The sequence below is a fragment of the Mus caroli genome, chromosome 2 (assembly GCF_900094665.2).
Source record: "Mus caroli chromosome 2, CAROLI_EIJ_v1.1, whole genome shotgun sequence".
Taxonomy (NCBI): Eukaryota; Metazoa; Chordata; class Mammalia; order Rodentia; family Muridae; genus Mus; species Mus caroli.
The window spans coordinates 33,808,838-33,831,451 of NC_034571.1; the positions used below are offsets into that span (position 1 = coordinate 33,808,838).

The window sequence follows — 22,614 nt, forward strand, 5'->3', positions numbered from 1 at the left end:
AAAAAAAAAAAAACTATATTTTGCTTGTGAGCCTAGTTTTTAACGGTTGAGCCATCTCTCCAGCTCTAAAAGCCTAGGGATGTGGCAGTGGTGGGATTCAAACCCATGCTATCAAAATGACTGGAGCCTAAATTCAGTGCCTTAGACCACTTGGCCATGCTACCTCCCTAAAAAGGGAATCAGATCCTACATTACAGATGATTGTGAGCCACCATGTGGTTGCTGGGAATTGAACTCAGGACCTCTGGAAGAGCAGTCAGTGCTCTTAACCACCAAGCCATCTCTCCAGCTGTCTCTTAGGTGGCTCTTCCAGATCCTGACCAATACAGATGCAGATGCTCACAGCCAACCATTGGACTAAGCACAGTTAGGAGAAGGACTGAAGGAGCTGAAGGGGCCTTATCTGGCATCGATGGGAGGGGAGGCCCTTGGTCCTGTGAAGGCTTGATGCCCCAGTGTAGAGGAATGCTAGGGCAGTGAGGCAAGAGTGTGTGGGTATGTGGGTGAGCACCCTCATACAAGCAGAGTAAGGGGGAATGGGATAGGGGGTTTGCAGAGGGGAAACCAGAAAAGGGGATAACATTTGAAATGTAAATAAATAAAATATCCAATTAGAAAAAAAAGATTATATATATATATATATATATATATATATATATATATATATATATATATATATATAGTCAGCATGTACTCTGCATACCAGAAAAGAGCATCTGTTTCTATGGGACTACAGTTATAGACAGTTGTGAGCTACCAGGTTGGTGCCTAGAACTGAACCCAGATCGTCTAGAAGAGCATCCAGTGTTCTTAACCACTGAGCTATCTTTCCAACCTAGAAACATTTCTTGAAATAAGGAAAAGACATACAATAATGTATGTTTTCCCCATAATTAAAACTTATTTCAAATATCTTGAGGGACTATATAGCATACATGAGACTACAGAACCTGAATAACCACTCCAGACAGTCTAGTCAATCTCCTAGACATGAGAAAGGGGGAGAATGGAGAGAGAAACAAATAAACCCATTGGCACCTAGTGAGGAAGAACACGTGCCTAAAGAAAGAAAGAAAATTGATTCCCTTCAGATTTTAACACATTTGCCAGATTTAGAGACACTTAGACAATACTCAAGGAAGTATAAACCACAGTTTCTAGCCAGAAAAATGACTTCTACGTATAAAGGGCACAGAAAAGTTCTTACCAGCATTTAATTTCGAACTGATTTTGTCAACTTGACACAAACCTCGACATATCTGAAAAGAAACTCTCAACTGAGGAACTGCTTCTATCAGACTGGCATTTTCCTTACTACTGGTTGATTACTTGATTACTAGGAGGTCCCAGCCCATTGTGGGTGGGGCCGCCCTGAACAGGTGGTCCTTGGTAAGAAAGTAGGCTAGGCTGGGCAAGGCAAGGCAAGGCATGGCGAGCAAGCAGTAAGTAAGCAGTGATCTTCTATGGCTCCTGTTCTTGAGTCTCTGCTCTGACTTCTCTCAATCATCAGCTATGACTGGGATAAATAAACCCTTTCTCACTAAGATGCTTTTGGTCATGGCATTTAGTACAGCAATAGAAAGCAAACTAGGGCAACTTGTGTTTTGAAGTTTTTATATATTACTTTGGTCACAAGACATGGAGAAATCAAGCTGGTACTTGATAGGAAGCTTCTTCCCTGATGGCTTTCATAATGCCAGAGGTAGCTTATATAGGATGTTGGGATAAATGTCATCAACATCCTACCCAGCTTTGAACTCTGTGCACTACACTAATGCCTGGCATTGCAAGGTTTGGCCATCAACAGTGACACAAATATTACAGAGGCAAACAATAACATTCCAAGTGACGGACTGAAGGCTCACTCCACAGGAGGGAACAGATGCCAGGCTCTGGAAACCATCACCAAGACCACGAGCAGCATCTGCAACATCATAGACACAGACACACTAGGTTCCAGTTTCTCTCCCAGCCGATACCTCATCACCTGGGCATTTTTGCCAGTCCCTTACTCCATTTGTTTTTTGTACATTTTGCCATTTAAAGCATACCTTACTCACTTTCATTGCTCCTACCTATGCCTTCCTGGAATACATAAGTTTTGAAGGCTGGATATAATTTATTTTGGGTATGTGTAGGATCTTTCTTATATTATCCAGGCTGGCCTTGAATTCCTGAGCTCAAGGGATCTGCCCATCTCAGCCTCTGGGGTACTTTCAACTATAGATGTGCATACCTAGCTCAGGGACTTTATTTTGCTCACTGTTATATATCCAAGCACCAAGGAGAAGGTGTGTAGAGGAGAGCCTTTGAAAACAGTTGCTCCCACTTGTTTAAGTGATTGCAATACTCCATGCTTCAAGTTTATATCTAGCATATCAGGAATAACACTGCAGATTTACCCAAGAAAATGTAAACAACTGAAAAACAGTAGAAACCTATAAGCATCAAGTGCCTTTCTCTCATGCTACTTTTGTTTGACATTTGTCCATGAAGGGTAACACCAGTCACCTCAGTATAAAAGTTCCCTTCAGGACTAGATGATGGGAACTTGTTCAGGACAACCTCACTCCCTCCATGCCATTGTTAATGCTGGAAGATGAAAGCAAAAATGCCGCACAATAAGAGAACGGGCGAAGGGAGGCTAAGCAAGTGGCATATGTGTAATACCAGTGGGCTGTGCACTGATAGAACAGGGCTGAGTGGAGACCTGCCAGGTCATATCACTAACAGGGACCAGCAAACCAAACATAAAATAATCTCCAGCTAAAGGCTTTCCAAACTCCCGCCACGCCTCCATGGAATGTGACTGCTGGTGATTTGGGCATCGCTGGATAAAAGGCTTCTTGTGGCAAGCAGGGAAGAACATGGACTGGGACTTTACATCTGCTGTTGCATTTGATTCTCAAAGCAATTCCATGACAGTGGCATTCTTAGCCCCACTTAACAAATGAAAATCCTGTGGTTTGGGGGGCAGGGTGCTCATGGCTTCACAGCTTTTTAATGCTGGCTCTCCCAGAATCCCACTTTTCTTTAACTTGTTCCAAATGGCTTCAATAATACATACAGAGAACTTCTCTAACACTGGGATTACCCAGAGTATGTTTTATAAGATTTCCTTACCTGCCAGTCTCTAGGAGGAAGCCACATACAATAACAAATTGAACATTTACTCACTGATCATTGCTAGGCAATAGATGCCAGCAAATTCACTGAAGTTTGGAGGTAGTCAATCAACATGTACACGTTTCTGACATTATGTTTAGCACTGGGTCAGCCCCAAGAAATTTGAGATATCTCTCTCTTGTTTCATAATGAGGTAGGAACAAGCCAGACATAGATCACTGAGGCCTGAAGGTATTTTTCGCTTCCTTAATTTGTAATTGAGAAAACAGGGTTCAGGAAGGTATGATAACTTGTTGGAGCCACACAGGTAGAGGAGGTAGAGTCTGGATTTGCATCAGGTCGAATGAAAACCCAAGGGGCTACATTATGTTACTCACCATGTATTAACTGCTAAGGAAGAGGGTCCATAAATAGCCAACTGTCTGTGTCTGGTTGAGCCTTGCCCCTACACTCCTGCTCTGCTTTGCATAGACATGGCCAACCTGCCATTTAACAGGGTTTGCTGCTCACCTGGTTTTGCTTAAATAAAGCATCAGTGAGACATGGAGGGGGACGCACAGGCAGGGAAAGCTTGCTTGCCGATACTCCACTCTTACTACCAGTGTAGATAGGTTGCCCAGCAACGGCTTGTCCTTGTGTGATTCAGCCCCCTCTGGCACCCAGACCACTATGCCAGGCTTCTCCTTGCTTATGCAGGTGCTATATCCTAATCTTGCTTCTGGGGGTCCCATCTCAATTGTATGCTTCAATCCAGTCAACTGGTCTTCCTCTTTGGGAACAGCACCATAGCCACTGCTGGTCTCTAGGTTCCCTTTGCCACTTTGAGTCTCAGCTCTTCTGTAATGTGTTCAGCCATTTTTTTTTTTTTGTATTATTACCCCTTTCTGTTGTCCAGGATAGAACCTGACATGCTGACTAAGTTACTGGACCTAGGGAACAAACAGCAGCCTATGGCCCCAAGCTATGAAAGCCCAGTGATGGCTGGGATTTGGGTCTCAATATCGCCTGTTGGCCCAAACTGTCTGGTCAGACAACAAAAGCTTTGGAAAAAGAATGAGTTTGTCTTTTTCCAAGCTTCACAGACAGGACTGGAGTAGGAAGAACACAGCTGGTATCCTAATTGCACACTCCACATCAGCCACACTATTTTTCCCCAAACTGCCATGAGGAGTAAGAGCCAGGCAGGGGAGGGAAGGGCTTCTGAAAAGCACTGGGCTAGGCAGAATTAACCTTTCATTGTTCTTTTCTGAGCTGCAGGGCTTCCATAAGGTGCACTGTAAATATATAATACAGTTGTAGTAGGTGTCATGGACATTCCAAAGTCTGTGGGATTAGAAACCTACCAACCTCCAACTCTTCAAGGAACACTGCTAGAAGTGCTAGATCATGGGCACATTCTTTCCTGGCCTTCTCATAGGCTGGGAGCTAGCCAGACATCTTCATCCGCAGTCACACTCCGTCCTGTCTATGCCATGCTCCTTCCAGGCCCCGACTCTCTGCATGTGCTGCTTCCTTCCTGCTTCCAGAGTTTCCCATCCAGGTGCCACCTTCTCTGGGAAGCTTTCCTTGTGCCTGTTTCCAACAGCCATGAAGATCCCTGCTACCTTCCACAATACTCCACTCCTCTGATCTCAGCTCTCTGCTCATTTCCTGCCTCCTCCCCTGCAGTGTTCTAAAGAATAGTGACTGAGTCTGATTTGTCACAGCACACCAGCTAGCGTGTAGGACAGGGTGGATAGCTGGCCAGGGTCATCAGAGGGTCATACATTTCAAATGCTTGTAGCACTTTCTACTATCAAGGTTTAATAATTGACTTAAAAATTTAATTTACAAATTAAAATAAAAACTATTGTTACAGGTATCTTTACTAAGTCAACTTTTATGAATGCACTTACTTTTATTACTATGAGAATAACTGATTTTTCAAAATCCTAAAATTGCCTGAACACAGCCATGAAAACTGTGGGCTAATGCTACCATGAGAAAGCTTCCCACCACTAGGTGTCAGCCCAGGAACAGAGGAGGAAGGCTATATTCAAACTCGTGTTTTACTTATTCATCCAATTATCACTATAAATATCAAATATTTAAACAACAAAATATTAGGCAATTAAAATTATTTATTAAGGGAATGTTTTTAAAAAGATATATAAAATTTTGACATTTCCCCTTTGCAGAATAGTTTATAAATGGTGTTATTTTAACCTGTATTTGTCAAGAAACATTTGCACAGATTAGAGGAACTAACTCCTAAGAGGAAAACCAACTCGCTTTTCTTCAGAAAGGCCCCCAAACTGTATGTAACACAGACCATATGGCCACCCCCACTGTGGAGCGTGTGCAGGGCAAAGTGCATTGCCCCACAGTTAGGCAGATGGAGGGGTTGGATCCCAATTCTGCTATTCTGAAAACAAATGTGACGCCACCTTTCCCAGCCTCGGTTTCTTGTCAGTAAAATGGGGCTATCTGACTCTCTGCATGGGGACTGAAAAACAACAAAGGGACTGTAGTTTGTTAAAAGCCCCAACAGAATAAATGTTCTAGTCTTTTATTTTCCTCAAGACTTTAAGTCTTAATGATCTATGTAACAAAACTGCTTCGCAGATCCCAAACAAAAAGTGAGATTATAAGAGCTAGGATCATTCATTCATTCAAAGGATAGCTGATGAGAATGTCCTAGGTATTGAGAAGGCTCTGTGTCAGGGACACTTGTGCAAACATGACACTTCATGCCCTCCTGTCCAGGTCTCTGTGGTGACAAACTGTAGTGTCATTATCTACTGCAGAATGTATCCAACAACCTGACCCCTAGAAAACCAATGTGCTTGGAAGCCTAGCAGCGGGGGGAGGGGGGGAAGGATCGGGATCTACCATTTTCTCTTCTACTTATCAAACACCATGGCTCCATGACTGTCACAGTCCTCTACTGTATGCAGGTGTAGAAAAGAATGGCATGCTGCCCTGCTCTTGAGAAGCTCACAGCCTGGCTATGTAGGCAGACTGTTGCGTGTTATTGGAAAAAGATTTCCTTTTCAGGGTTTCATTGAAAAGGCAAAAGGTCATATAATTAAACTGTTTGATTTAAACATGGTAACTGTAACCACATATGCTTGCTTCTACTTCCAACAAAGATACATTTACTGCTGTCACAGCCAATCCTGGGGTCAAGCTCTCTTCCTGCACACATAATCTAGGAGAGAATACAGACTGCACGATGACTTTACACATGATCCTTTCCAGATCCTAAATGACTCTGGTCAGCTTCCATACAGCTGCCTGGCCAGGCCTTTGTTTTATGTTGATATGCTTGCTGTGTGTGTTAGCTTGTGTGTGCACCCTCAGATGATGTTGTAGGGGATACTTTCTTGTTTGTTTGTTTGTTTGTTTGTTTGTTTGTTTTGAAGACAGGGTTTCTCTGTGTAGCCTTGGCTGTCCTGGAACTCAATATGTAGTCCGGGCTGGCCTCACATTTAGAGATCAGCCTGCCTCTGCCTTCTGAGTGCTGGGATTAAAGCATGCGCCACCACCGCCTGGCTACATTAAAAAAAAAACACCAAAAAACAAAAAACTAAGTGGCTACACTAAAATATGACCACTACTCCAAGCATAGAAAGCAGGCATTAGCCATTCATATGCTCACTAACAATCACTGGCTGAACATGGACTGATGCTATGTGAGGGACACCAGGCCTGTCAAACTCATTCTAAAGAAACAACATGAGAAAGGAGGCAGGATTATCAAATGAAATCTAGTGAGGGTTTGGTGTCCTGCTGAGACAACCTGTAACACACTACTACATTTTACTTTTTCACATTTTCTCACACTTAGGGGCTTACATTTTTCAACTGGGCAATCTACTTCTAGAACAACAGCTCTCAGTTCATTGTGTGAGTCTGAGGCACAAAGCCTCCACAACTGTACCAGTGTCTGTGCTGTGACTGATTTGGTGAACCACAGTCCCTTTTCTCAATGGCAAAAGCTTTCTCTCTCTTTAAAAGTTTCAATTATATTTTCTTTAATATATTTTAAAAACTGACTGTCCTCATTTAAAAAAATGAATGTCCTTATCTTGAACTATACCTACCTGTAAGTGCTGGGAGCAATGACAGATGAACAAATAGCAAATGCTTATTAAAGGAAATGATTTAATGTGAGATTTTGTTCAATTTTAGCACACAGAATTTAAGATAAAAGATGTATTTCCTCTGATAGCTCAAAAGTGGAGTCAGAATGGTTGTAGGCTTTGTGCTCTGAATGGCTACAGGTGCCCTGTTGCACACACATGCCATTGTGCTAGAGTGCAGCTGCCATTTCTCTCTTCTTCCCACTTTACCTCCCTGTCATCCAGAAAAGTGCCAGTATCTTTATCAGCATGGCACTGTGTGGGCGTTTTATATGCATAACATTTTTCTCAATATTCATACAAAATAGGTGCTATTTCCACTTACAGATAAGAATTGTGAGACTCAAAAGCGGAAGGACTTTCAAATACATCCACTAATAGATGAGAGAGTCAAAGCCAGGTACCCACAGCCATGCTTGCCCTCAGGCTGTGACCTCCTCAGCTCCCTAGAGTCACAGAGATGCAATGTTGGCTCTGAGAGCCTAGTGCTGGGAGGGGAGTGTCATTCCCCACTCCATTCTCAGGACATGATCTTGAATTCAGATGACTAGTAGTCCAGACAGAGGCAGGGGAGAGGGAGGAGAGAGAAAGAGAGAGGGGAGCCCAGTGCAGTCCATTCTGAACTCGTGTTCTTAGGGAACTTCCTTGGCTTAGGCTGGTGGTTCAGGCTGTAATTCCCAGATTGCTTGCCCACCGGTGGGAAAACAAGATAGCTTTTCACAAGCCTTTCCCAAATCTGGGCTTCATAAAGTTACTGCTAAGCATGTAACAAAAGCATGGGTTCTGTGAAGAGTTCCATGGTGATAGGGATGCTCAGCAGAGAAGCATCTGTATAAAGCATCTGTATAAAGTCCATCTTAGCCCCTCAAAGCACAATGTTAAACACTGCACTACCACAAGACAGCGCCTCCACATCAGGCATCATGCTTGTGAACATGCCATAGAATTGGTCACAGGAGCCAAGAGGTGAGACTACTCACCTTTATGAAGTCCAGGTTCGTAGGAAATATTTGTGAATAGTCAACAGATAAAGGGAAAACACAATGGGGTTTGTTCATGTACAGACTATAACTCAGTCTTGAAAAGGGATGGCATTTTGATATCTATTACAAGTTTGATAAACTTTGAGTTTGTGTCACATGGATTAAGCCAGACAAAGGAGGACAAACACAGTGATATTCTACTTCTAGAAAAAATCAGTGGGAAGATTAGAGGTTACTAAGTACTGCAGGAGACAGACAGGTAGTTCCTGGTAATGAACTTTCAGGGGTGAGGGTTGTATAGCCCTGTGAATGCAGCCATCCTTCAGCTGTGCAACTGGCAATGGTCTCAACAACAAAGCTTGTATTTTCCACAACTGAAATAGTCTAAAGACAGACTTCAGGTCCATTCCAGGTTTCCCCATTCAAACGATATATAGAGAGTCACAGGGACTGTGCTTGGTCACAGGTACTCATTCCAGTCTTGTTTCCCTGTTCCTCATCTGTGCTGAATGTAGTGTCTTAAGGCTGCTCAAGTCCTTCTGGGTTCAAGATGGAAACATGGGCAATTAGTCACTACCCTATCTGAATTCTAGAAATCCTTTATACACCACAGCCCATCATGTGGGCTTTGGTGTGCCCCACTCAGCTTCTCTCATGTGAGTGAGCTGAAAATGGCCTTTCCCCACACTGGAACAAATAGGCCCCTAGAGTCAGGCTCCTGCACACACCTGAATTTCTTTTACCCAGAAGGCTTAGGCGTAAGAGCATCCCAAAGTTTTATTAACTGAGTTGTTGGTAGATTATTACCTAAAATATTGAAAGGTAAGAACAACTTAACAGCTCAGCAGGGGAGTATGGCCAGGGCAATAATGGCTGTGGCTTACTCAGTGACATACAGTGTAAAATGTATAAGATGCCACATTCAGTGTGGGACAAACAGACTGTAATCTTTAATCTGTTGAGCTCTGGATACCCTTTGTATCATGGGAAACAAGCAGATGCAATGCATTCATAAATTGCATATACACATACACACAGACACACACAAACACATTTGGTGGAGTTGTGGTGATGCCTTGATTTCTTTATTTATGAATATTTCTTATTTTTCATCTCTCCAAAAGTAAACATAAACATGGGTTTCTCTCTGTCAGCTCAGGAGATGGGCAATGTTACTTAAGCAGAATTCTGAAACCTGTGGTATAGTTCTGACCTGGTGCAACACAGTCTGGTGCATTCATGCTTGAAAACCAAGCTATCAATCTGCCTTTATCTTAACTTCTATGCCTCTGAGGGGTTTTAGGTGGATAAATATGACTCAGCAAAAAACATGTATTAAAAAAACCAAGGGATATAAGGTGAACGACGTGAGTGTTCTTTATCAGCATCTAGAATGGACTGACTGAGATGGGTGCCAAGTGTTCATACAGCTTGTTTATAGCATTCACTCCAGCACTAAGGGCAGAGTCTGGGCTCCTTTACCACAGGGAAGGCTGGCCAGTGGGTTGGCCCTGAGAGGGCCACACTGGCTAACTAAATAAGAGTACCCGTAATTTTTCACCAAGCCATGTTTCCACAGCCAACACACAGAACAGGCCACTTCCCTAGGTACCAAGCAAATGTGCTCTTTGAGTAGACATTTCCAGGACCCATATGGCCAGATACAGGAGATCCTGTATCCTCATATGCACTGCCTCAAGGCGACTCCATGTAGAGGAGGAGTTAAGAGACTGCATAGAAGGATCAAATGAACGCTTAAACTATCTTCAAGAGTTCGTCAAAACAGGCCAGTGCATTTCAAAGGGGGTGGATCAATCAATCTTGCTCAGATTTCCTGATGATATCATTTTAAACAAAGGAGCAAGGTAGAATATTCTTTTTAAAAAGCATGCCTTCTCCCTAGGAGAGAAAAGGGGACTCAAGGCAAACTCAAGAATCACACTACTACCCACACCCTGTGAAAGTTGTATTCTTCTACCAAGCAGATAATGGACCCTTGGCCTAGCAATTAAAATCATTTGTCTTTTATCCCCTTCTTGCCAAAAAGGACCCCAGCCCTAACTAGTTAATCCCCAACACACACTGCTGCTCCCAGAGTTGCCTGGCAACTACCAGGAGGCGTGTCAGAGAGCAAGAAAGGCCTAAATAAATGAACTGGAGCCTGTGCTGTGCTTGACATGGATAAAGAGGTTCTCCGAATGGGGCTTCCTGGCTGCTTGTGGTTCTGTCATTTAAGTGGGAAGAACAAGTTGGCTTGGGCAACACTGTTAAATGCCCTGGGCTTTGCCACTGATTTTTTCCAGGTAACTGAAAAGTGGGTCACATACCCCTGTGATTTGTAGACACCTCCTCTCTTCCAGGAAAAAGCTATTTCCAGAGACTCCAGACAGGATAAGGAGCAATGCATGCACATGGAACACAGGCCTGGGGCTAACCTCTGCCTCCCGCACTCCCCTATCCTCTCACTTCTTACACCCATTCTCTGTCCATTAGTCCAAAATACACTGGCTAACACCTACACTCTGTGCCATGGCCTGCCTAGGATGAAACTTGTGAGAACTAGAAGACAGGCAGGAGAGTGCAGTGGGAGGAACCATGTCTTGGGGTCTCCTCCTGGCTCTCCTACATTCTGGGAAGTCATTGCCAAGTAGAGCCTCTGCCCCATTTGTAAATGGACAAGACAAAGGTCAGGTAAACAGGAAAGATCATGGCTGGGAAGCCACTTGAAGGTGAACTATGACTGATTTGTGGAAGCCACTGAGGAGAAGTAGACAGTTATTCTCTCACTTTCACTTTCTGACTACAGGAAGTCCCTTTGAAACATCTGGCCCTGAAAAGACCCACCTAGCCCAGGCTAGGCTCAGTATAGAGAAGCCTCAGCAAGATGGCCCTTCCCTTTCCTTTGGACACGGGTAAAACAAAGCTCAAAGGCACGCTGAATGTTTCCAGTAAGGGAAAAACATAAGCAAAACAAAATAAACAAATAAAAAACCTAAAAAGGCTCTCAAGTGTGCTCTAAGTCATAGGCAGGAGCCTTTCAGGCCAGGCTTCTACATAGGCAGGCAAGGATCAACAGGCCCTACAGGAGCTGCATCCCAAATACTTCTGGCTGGAAAGGAATCCTAGCAAGAACAGGAGACAAGCTGCTGTCCAAGGGCTGGCAGGCAGGCCCTGGACTAGGCTTATCCAAGTTTCACTACAATCCTGCAAGGATCAGGCTCCACATGGAAAGAAACTGAGGCTCAAAGGTCTGAAGGAGTCCTAAGTCACAGCTGCCAAGGAGCAGAGCAGACAAAAGCAGCTCATGCTTTCAGAGCAATGCAAGTGGTTACTCTGAGGTCACCAGTTTCCTACCACAGCACAGCACTGGTCTGGGTGGGAAGATACCACAGCCATTTGGACAGCAACCCAGCACAAGTAGTAATGGCAAGTGTAGCAGAGGGGTGGGCAGTGACTTCCAGGTTGCTCAGGGCCCTCCTTTCTGCAGGTGCTCTCTGCTCTCAGTCTCTCTGCAACTGCTCTGCACATGGCCACCCATTTCTTCCTCCCCTCAGCACCAAAGCTTGAAATGTCCTTGGATCCTGAGTGTTGACTAGAGCTGGCCCTGCCCTTCAACTGGGCACTGTGGGAGAGCTGGTCCTACCTCTCATGGGCTACAGCACTCAGAAGAGTGAGCCCCACCCCTCGCCTGGGCAGCACAGTAGAGCTGGCCCTGGTAGATGGTGCAGGTGAGCTGTACCTGGAGAGCATGGGAGCAGGAGAGCAGGCCCTAGTGGTGTGGGTACAGGAGCGCTGGCAGGCTGACCAATCCAGCTACCACCCAGGCCCAGATCTACCCCAACATCTACTCCATCTATGAAGTGCTGGAGCTGGTGAAGGGGTCAGTCCTACAGAACCAAAGCTGAAGGATGTCCATGACACAGGACATTAACAGGATATCTGAGAGGTGTCTCAGTGAGGGTCCAGTATTGACAGTGTAGCAGAAGCCAGAGACCTCAAACCAGACCAATGGCTCATTGCAAAGATCATTTGCAAGCAAAGAAGTGTTGGTAAAAGGGTATATACTGTGAGATACATAGCAGCTTCCACTGCAAGATGTTTTGTTTTTTGTTTTTGTTTTTTTCTTTAGATAGGGAGGTTGCAAGGGCAAAGGGCAGATATAGAGGAATGGAGGGATGAATGAAATTGGGGTACATGATGTGAAATTAATAAAGGATCAATAAAAAAGTTAAAAATAGTCTAATAGAAAGAACTAAAAAAGAAAAAAAGAAAGAAAAATCATTCAAACTACATATGAAGATAGAAAAAGCTGTTCTTATTAGTGTAGCTTAAAATTGGGGAATATTAATAACAGCCAATAAGGCCAGCATCAGGATAATGAGTAGGCTTTGGCCCTTATTTTAGATCAGAGGTACTAGATAAAACCCTGTCAGTGGGCTTATTTTTCACCCTCTGGAAGCCTCCCAGGTAACTGTGGTCCACAACCAGGCTGTTCTCAATGACATTTGATAAGAGATTTTATATGATGTCAAAGTGCTTACTCAGACTAACGGCAAAAACAGACTAGTAAGTGGGATGCTGGGTTGCTTTGTCAAGGATAACTCAACTGCCTAACAGAAGAAAACAAAACAAAACTAAAACCCAAGACCCAAGCAAAATGAACCAAAAGCAAATCAAAGACAAAAAATAGGGTGGAGGCCTGCTGACACCACTTCAACTCTAGATTGATGGGACCAGGGTGCTTCTTATTTCTGTTTCTTTAAACATTTTAACCAAGATCTAGTGCGATTTTATTTTATTCTCTTAGTGCAATGGATAGATCTCAAAGCCTTGTGTGTATACCATGCAGGCTACACTGAGCTAAATCCCCAAAATACAGTCTGTCTGTCTGTCTGTCTGTCTCTCATTATGAGTGTTTGTGGGTGTGTCTATGTGCTTGAGTACTGTGGCTCATTGAGGCTAGAAGAATGTATCAATTCTTCTGGTGCTGGACTTACAGGTTGTTATGAGTCTCCTAATGTGGGAGCTAGGAACTGAACTCAGGTCCTCTGCAAGAACAGTATGCATTTTTAACTGCTGAGCCATCTTCTGAGCACTAATTTGTGCAATTTTATGAGCAGACCACTAAAAAAATGTATAGTCGCTGGGAAGCATTCCCATCCCATAGTATTGCTGCCCCCACCCCCATCATCACCCAACACTCCATTCACTCTCCATGCCTTGCAGCCACTTCTCATGCTCATGTGTGCTCGGCAGCCATTGTAAACAATCTTGCATGAGGTATTGTACTGCCTCACTTTTCAATGAGGAGAACTAGTAGAATTAAATTTATGATTTAAAAATCACATAGGTAACACAGTAACCACTGTTGGTGTAATGCTTAATTGGGAAACTATGGGCCTCCTGGTGTCCCTTTTACAGACAAAAGTCATTCTTGTACAGATGAATGCAAGTGAAAGTGTGATAGGCCTGCCATAGTCCATGGATTCTAAGATGAAAACTTCTCCCCACCAAAACACGAAGTTGTGCTCTCTTCTCCATAATACCTACAGTAAATGACCAAATGACAACTTAGATTCAAGAAAACATCTATAGCCAAGCCTGTCATTAGTTCCAGATGATGCTTTAATGTCTATGTAGTATGCATCACGTGGGGTTACAGAGATACATAGGCATTTCACAAGTACATACTGTGACCATTTAGTCTGTGCCAATTCATTTCCACCACAAATCCATACCATACCACATGGTATGAATACCAGGGCATTAGGCTTTCCTGTTTGTACCAGAGGCACCACCATCCTCTCTCAGGTTCCCAATCTCTGGAGCCATTTATATGCCATTTGTCTACTATGTTTCATCTATTACTAGGCTAAGCCTCTTTTTCCACCATGGAACATTCTGGTGTAGCCTATCACTGCCTTAAGACTCAACCCTGCCGTCAGTGGTATCATATCTCCATGCTGAACTTTATGTTCCTGCAGAGTAAAGCACACATTCCTACACCAGCAGCCAAGCCGCTGTTAAATCTGTCTCAGTCCATCTCCACCTTCAGACCACAAGCCTTAGTACGGTCGACAGCCCATACTTGCGACAGGGTATGGCACCTCTGTTCTGTTCTTTCTAGCCTTACTCATTAGGTCTCACCTTTCCTAAGACAAACTTCAGGGCTGTTTGAAGCTAACACGACCCAGAAGGGAGAAGCAAGGTGTATCCACTTTTGTAGGTAAAGAAAGCAAAGTTTAGCCAAACAGGGGGACTTCTTCAAGTTTTATGCAGCTAAGAAGCCCCGAGCCAGGTTTAAATCCCTAAGTTTCAGTGCTTTAACCCAGAGCCTGTCAGTCAGGGGCAACCAGCAATTCCTCTTTTAGAGGTGTGTGTGTCCAGCTCAGATCCAGAACTATGCACTGGATTCAATAAACTCTGGATTCTAGGCATGTGACAACCAAGGGCAAGTACCAGGGTGAAAATGTGTCCAGCTTTCTGGGTATCCCCATCTCTACTCCCCAGGCCTGGAGAAGGACTGGGCCAGCTTTCCCACTCTCCTTTTAGAGAGGGGTGAGGATAATATTTCCTTTAGTTACACTAACTTGTAAACCTTGATTGGCTTGGCTGGGCCCAAGATCATGCCAGAGTTGGAGCCAGCTCCCTTTCAGACAGGGAGGACATGGGAACTTGTTTTAAGCTGATAGACATTAGTAAGACCTAGGAGAAACTAGAAACAGATTATGTTGACCTGGATCAGTATGACCACAGTTGGTCTCTCACACAGAGTCTTCCTGGGCTACACATGCATTCTGCTCAGCCACAATGCAAAAGTAGGCCGAGTAGAGGTACATCAGTGGGAAGCTTCAAGTGGGAGCAATAAGAAGTTGTGGCGCTGCCTTTGATTTCAGGAAAGACCTGACCTCTTTGTAACTATTCAACATTACCTCACAGGGCAGGCAAGGGAAATGGTTGGTCAATCAGGCTCAGGGAAGTAGAAGAGCTAGGTATGTAGGTAACACTATTGCTTAGTACTTACTATGTTGTGCTCATTTAAATCATGATTATATATAGGGAGCCACCAAAATGTAACTTCCTAGGATGAAGGAACCCTTTAAAAGACAAGGGGCAGTGAAGTATAGGGCAAAATCATGAGCTTTGGGGCTGTTGGTAAATCATTTCTCTTTCCTGAAGCCTTGGTGTCCTCATCTGAAATGTGGACTTGGTTGTCACTATCCCATAGTTGTCCTGTGAGTCTTCATGAGAGCTAGACAATCATGAAGGGACTGGCATAGCATTTAACACACAGGCACTGCAGTACCTTCATGTCTTCCCTTTACTGTAAGAGGGGAAGGATTCATGTAAAACTCCTTATCCAAGACCCTCCATTACACACACACACACACACACACACACACACACACACACACACACGCACAGAACCTCCTCTCAAGGTGAACCACGGATTTCTCATATCCAGAAGTGGCTTCTTGGTCCCTAATCAAACACAGATGCTGTTACATGCCAAGAGGCTACTTACTGGCTCAATTTTCAGTGCATTCCGGTAGCTCCCAAAGAAAGCAGCCTGGGCCTTGAGGAAGGCTCTGGCCACCCCATCACCTGTGGTTGTAGAGACCTTCTTCAGCCTGTTCTTCAGGGAGGAGATCTGGTGAAACATAAAAGAAGACAGTGTGAGAGCAGGTCATAGAGGGACAGATGGCTGAGCCTGGCACCGAGAGGGCCTCAGACAATTCCAGGAGGGGGTCGGTTTAATGGGGGGGGGGGAGGTGTCCTCAGCATTAGGAATTGCTGTGGTATATTTCACAAATCTCTAAATGTACTCATTAGAGAATATAGTTTGGTGGTATAAATGTAAATGTAACAATCAAAACCATCCAATTGTAGAACATTTTCACCACTTCCAGAAGAAACCTCATGTTCCCACCCTAGTCCCAGACAACCATGCACCTACCCAAACCATCCTGCATAAGTCAAATACATGGAACTACAGGACCAGTAGGTAGCTCATGTGACCAGATTCTTTCATGCATCACAATGCTCGGTTTTCTTTTTTTTTAAAGATGTATTTATTATTATATCGAAGTACACTGTAGCTGTCTTTAGACACACCAGAAGAGGGCGTCAGATCTCATTACAGATGGTTGTGAGCCACCATGTGGTTGCTGGGATTTGAACTCAGGACCTTCAGAAGAGCAGTCGGTGCTCTTAACCACTGAGCCATCTCTCCAGTCCAATGCTCAGTTTTCTATATGGCAATACATATGAAGTCTTCATTCCTTTCTGTGGTTGAACAATATTCTACTGCATACCATACCTTATTTACCAGTTTCTGCTTTGTGGTGATAAATCCTAGTAGCTATTATACAGATTCATGGTATGGAGACAGCAGAGGTTTGGAGGCAAGAACCTGAGTAGCAAAAGTTGCTTGTGTAGTGAAGATCAGCTGAAAGGGCCTGCAACTGAGTACAGGAGCTCTCCTGTGAGGTGGCTATAGGGGAGGGTCATTTGCTGGGCTACATCCAAGTCAGAAGGGGCAGGAACAAGCATACAGGGGTCAGCCACTCCACTTCTATGAGGTGAGGGGAAACAATACAGTCTCCATCTGAAAGTAACTGGACATCTATCATATCAGCCATGTGCACCTGTGTGCATGTGCGTGTATGTTGTACACAAGCATATAGTCCTCTGCTCTGCTTCCCTTTCTGGGACCACAGACTCAAAGGCCACAGTACTGAAGGGTCCCGAGGAGTGATGCAGGCCCTTGGACCCTTGACCTCTAGGAAGGTTCTGCCATAAATTTTCAACTTGAGATAGAAGTATGAAAAAACATGCTTTACTAAAATGTTTAAAAAAATATTACCTACTCCCAACCCCCCAAATAATAAAAACCCTGTCCTTCTTGAGGACTAGGGTGACATTTCCATCCTTTGAAATGGTGCCTGCCACTGTCACTCTTCTTTTGGCTCCTCAAAGGCCTTGGGCCACCTGTGCTGCGGATTATTCCTCACTTAACCTTCCCTGGCCTTTCCCTTTCATTCAGGAGGTGTTTAATTACCTTGGATTCACAAGCTGCACTTCAGGTGAGCCTCTCCTAATGGCCTCATTACCATCTTACACAAAGAAGGAGTCGCTGATGGTAACTGAGCAAACACAAGTGAGCTCCTTCCTGTCAGCCCCCGCTGGTCTGACGCTAGCCAAGTGGTCCCAGGCTCCTGACACCCCGTGAGCACCTAGGCCAAGACTTCTGAAGACCTTGCTCATCCCACACCATGGAGAAGCTTTTGTCTTGACCTGCCAGTGCTTCAAACTTTGAAACTGCAAGTCTATGTGTATCTAATGGCTCAGAATTGCATTCTGTCTCTTAAATAAAAGCAAAGGAAGAAAATGGAAGGCTTAAATAACCCGCCATCATACATCTAAAGCTGAACTTGCCCTGAGTGCTCCTGGGGTGCTGGTCATATCACTACATAGGGGCTTGTCAGGGGTAATTTGGGGTGGTATAAGTGTCAGTGAGGATGGCTTCCTCCTTTAATCAGTTGTCACAGGAGGAAGACTGAAAACAAAGGGCACAAGACTGCACTCAACAGTTCCTCTCTGCAGTAGCCTTCCTCCTCTGTGATCCACCTTGGGTACTGCAGCACCATCAAGCCAGTTCCTAGGCCCCAGGCCAGACTCTGCCTCTTCATCCCTGCTCACAGCTACTCTGACATCTCATCAGCACCACCCTGAATCTGCCCTCATCTTTCAGTGCACACGACCTTGGCCCTGGGAGGTGCAGCTCAATTCATTATCTGGGTGGGCTGTCTGCTTTTACCTCTTCTCAATGCCACCTACTAACTGCTGTCCTGGTAATCTTGTAAATAACCAAATATAACAACTTTATCCTGGGGCAAATCCTCTGGCACCTGGGCCCTTCCCATTACCACCTTTGGAATAGCTGGGCTGCTTAGTCCAGGTTGGCCTGGCTGTCCTGCATGACATTATACTAACTGATATGAAATCACTTCGTGCACTCCAGAGCATGCTCACAGACTTGATTTTTTGTTTGTGCTTGTCTTGCTGTGGACATCCACTCACTCTTAAACGACTGTCTGCTTCTGTATCACCAGGGTCCATGAAGTGACCACAGCCTCATGATACAGTGCTGTATAGTTAGGAATGGCAGAATTCTGAACCATCATAAAAGGATGTTCCCCAAACACTGTCAAATAGGAGTAGATGGGACTCAAATTGCAAAACAGTGTGTATAGCATGAATCATTTACTAACTCATGTAATATATATGTATGCAGTAAAAGCCAGAAGTGTCATGCACCAACCATTAGCTATGTAAGGATACTTTGTTTTATAAATTTGATTGTTTTGATTATCCCTTATTAAAAGGCATGTTATTTTCATTATAAAGAAGTAGAGTGAGGTATTTTTCTTTAATAGTCAAATTAGCCACTGCCTTGGGGTAAGGGAAAGAAGGTATCCAGATGTTCCCCCATCTGTGATACCTTTTTTGACCATTAAGCTAGGCCTGTGGACCATGTGGGTGGTTCTGCCATGAGCTGCGGTCTACCATGTCTCTTGTGAGTCCTAGAGCCCTCAAGTAAACTGAAAGTGAACAAGCTTGGAAAGGCTTTTTACAATTGCATGAGCTAGGACCACATTCCTCAGGATTGGGAGCTGATCTCAGCTGGAAAGGACCCTGAGTTGGGGGGGGGGTAAGGGGTAGGAAACAGAACTGATACCCATCCATTGAATGAGATTTAGCTCAGCAGCAAGGCAAACAAGTGGCTGCATACTGAGTGAGTGGGAGGGAACACGGACAGCAGTTAGTCACTGTTGGTAGAGCCACACAGGTGGCATTGCCCTCCTTCAGCCTACTTCTGTATTGTGCCTCTGTGCTGACTTGTCAGCATCTCTCTCTCTCTCTCTCTCTCTCTCTCTCTCTCTCTCTCTCTCTCTCTCTCTCACAGACTCCTCAGGCTGTAGCACAGGGGTGCAATCTGCACAGCTGAGGCCTGGGATTGGTGACCTGGCTTCCTGCTTTCTTCACCTGTTGAACTTCAGGTCCTTTACATCCTATTACTAATATTCTTTATTGAAACCTATAGCCAAATCCACAATAATCAATTTTTTAGAGCCTTCAAACTTCTGTGAGGCACCATATCAAGCTTTGTTCATCGTTCTTGGGGCTCACTAGCCTCTTCTTTGCTAATAACCAAGGCTGAAGATGTGCTGGGTTGGAGCTATACCATGAATGAATGAGGCAGAGCTCCTGGGTCTTTTAATCCAGTTCCCAGCAACCAGTAGAAATGAGCTCACTACTGATTTAAAAGGGAGTTCTACATTGTATATGTATGTATGTATGCATGTATATGAGTGTGTGTGTGTGTGTATATATACACACACACACACACATATATATATATATATATATATATATATACACATATATATATAAAGTGTCTCTCTATGTAGTTCTGTCTGTCCTGAAACTAACTATGTAGAGCAGGTAGCCCTCAAATTCTCAGAGATCTGCCCTTGCTCCTCTCACCCCCACTCCAATGCTGGAATTAAAGACATGTACTATCACAACCAACTTCCTTTAGCTCTTTATATAATAGCAGATTACATATCTTTATCCTATGAATGAGGTGGATAAATGTTACAACACCCAGCAGCACTCAACAACAACAACAACCAATCACTTGGTTGCAACTTGTGGCTTGTGGGTAGGAGAGTTATATGCCATATCCAAGATATTTCTAACCACCTTTTGCTACCAGTGCTGACACCTTACGATATTTCAAGCATTTTGGTATTGCTCTGAGGAGTCCCAACAAGGCCTAGACCTATGTCATTCAGATAAGGTTCTGCCACCTCCATGGTTACTCACTGATCTCTAGTCCTATTTGGAGTGTTCTCACCTACCATTACCCTCTTAACTCACAGTTTAGAACAGCTTAACTGAACTTTATACACTGATGGGAATGATCTACCTCTTGCCTGGTGCTATGCAAAAGCAGATTGCTCAGAGCACTCGAAATGTGGCTGGTATGACTGAGAAACTGAAGGCTGTATTTTACTTTATTCAATTTGAATTTAAATGGCCATCTGTGACTAGCAGATACCATATTGGATGACACAGGGCCCTGTTCAGTGCTATATCTTCATTCTGATACCTCAGGCTAGACTAAGGTTCTACTGCCATGGATCAACTATACTCTCTCCACCACCACATGGCCATGAGTAATGACGATTTGACAACAGCAATTCAGGTCTATGTTCTAATACTATCCAGTAGCACCAAGGTCCCCTGCAGGATGGGCACATCACCTAAATAGAAACATAGTTCTCAAGCCTGGCTCAAGCCAGTCTGTGCAGAAGCCCTGTAATTACTGGGTGTGTGAATTGTGGAGTTCAGTATTTGCTATTTTGACAAATTAAATTTAAGAAGGGACAGAGAGTCATATTTTCCTCCAAGCAAAGTGGTTGTCTTGCATTTTTGAATAAACTAGACATTAGACTTTGTTCCAAAATCCCTGGGGCATGGCTGGGTTCAGAGGGCAAAGTGACTGTTTTCTTCTCTGCAGAGATGTGAAAATACTAGCTCACTTTGTCCTCTTGCCACTAGCAGTAAAAAATAGTCTAGTCTATGTATTTATTGGTGAATGCACTTACTAAGATCAGAGACAAATGCTGGGTGTCTCTCTTTATTGTTCTGCACCCCCTTTTTGGTGTGCATATGTGAGGGTGTCTTCACTGATCACTTTCTACTCATGGATTTGGTTAGTCTTTCTAGCTGGCTTGCTTTGGGGATCCCATCTCCACCACCTGCACCGTGAGGTTACAGGTGGGCCACCAAGCCCTCGTGGATTTTATGTGGATCTTCTGGGATACAAACTCTGGTCCCTGTATTTGTGAAGCAAACACTGTAATCTGCTGAACCATCTCCCTAACCCATACACCTTATTTTTGAACAGTTTTTTACTGAACTTGTTTGGCTAGACTGGATGGCCGCTAAGTCTCAGGGATCCTCCAGTCTCTGCCTCACCAGCTCTGGAACTCCTGTGTGCTGTTGTTTCTGGATTCTTTTAAGTGGTTGCTGGGCATCTCAGCTCAGGCCCTCAGATGTACGTGGCAAATATGTCACTACTGAGCCATCTCCTCAGCTCCCAGTTCATCTCTATGCCTTTGTCAGCTCTTGTCTCAAAATTGAAACAAAAAGTCTTGGTATGTAAGGGTAATCTCACAGCACACTCTTCCCAATGATAACTTTTGAAAGAATTATGGATCATCAAGAGAAAGAAACAGGAACACCCTACTAGTTAGTGGATGACAGGGCAAGTGTTTCTATGCCCAGCATTGGATGAAGCCTTCAGAAACACTGGGTGAGGTAGGCACTGTTATCCCCACTATACAGATGAGGAAACTGAGACTCAGACCCCATCTAGTAGATGGTCCAGTGGTAGCAGAAACCAGAGTCAAGGCTGGGTCTGTTCTACCTCACAACCTGTGCTAGCCAGTTAACTTTCACTGCTGACAGGGTTTCTTAGGACAGCAAATTACACTTGCCCATGACACTGGCTTACTTTCTCCCAACCTAATATATCTCCATTACTGCTTCTGCTCATTCCCTGCTTTTCTATTTCTTTCTTGAGAACATGGTTGGACCTTGACCTCAGTTGAGTTTAATTGCTTCTTCTGCATCCCATTTTTTCCCACAAAAATCTTGGTTCTCTGTGGGGGAGTGTAGGGCTGTGCTAGTTATGCAGAGCTCTGTGCTGGTGCAGGTGATGACCCTGGGGATCCTGATCTCTTTTCCCTCCTTCTCTCTTGACAACTCATCGGCTACATGTAAGTCAGAAAGTTAGAGGCAATGTCCTAATTCTAACCAGGCTTTTGCCAGACAAAAGGATCAATTTTCATTATGTGAATGCTTACTCTACTGTGCCATAATGGTTCTGGTTAGCATCCCATGAAAAACCTTCAAATACTTAGAATGCTATTCTTGGAGTAAAAAGTATAATTTAAAAACAAAACCAAAAGAGTCCTACTTTCACTAGCTACCAAAGAAGGTTCAGAAAGGGTCTATCATACCCTCACACACTCCAGCCCCTCGCCGCTGAAAGGCGCATCCACACAGTGGCTGAGGTGCTCATACTTTCCTACCCTCCAGTAAAATCCACCTGCTCCAACCCCCCCCCCTCTTATTTTTTTGGTCTAGAGTAAGTAAAATTGTCTTTGCTTTTTCTATAAAACAATTCAGCTTTAACACCACACACACACACACACACACACACACACACACACACACACACGCTGCAGCTAGAAAATCCTAACAACTATAGATTACAGGATCTGAGCTCAAAGTGACATATATTT

General features: G+C 44.1%; 1 protein-coding gene across 8 annotated transcripts in view; it reads right to left on the reverse strand.

Annotated features, from left to right (window-relative positions):
* Dennd1a (DENN domain containing 1A) overlaps positions 1–22,614 on the reverse strand; it is a 474,661-nt gene that overhangs the window by 120,326 nt on the left and 331,721 nt on the right. For all 8 annotated transcript variants that reach the window (XM_029474571.1, XM_021183620.1, XM_029474570.1 and 5 more), the window contains one exon: positions 15,759–15,884. In XM_029474571.1, the coding sequence (XP_029330431.1) occupies positions 15,759–15,884 (126 nt within the window). The remainder of the gene's footprint in view (positions 1–15,758; positions 15,885–22,614) is intronic.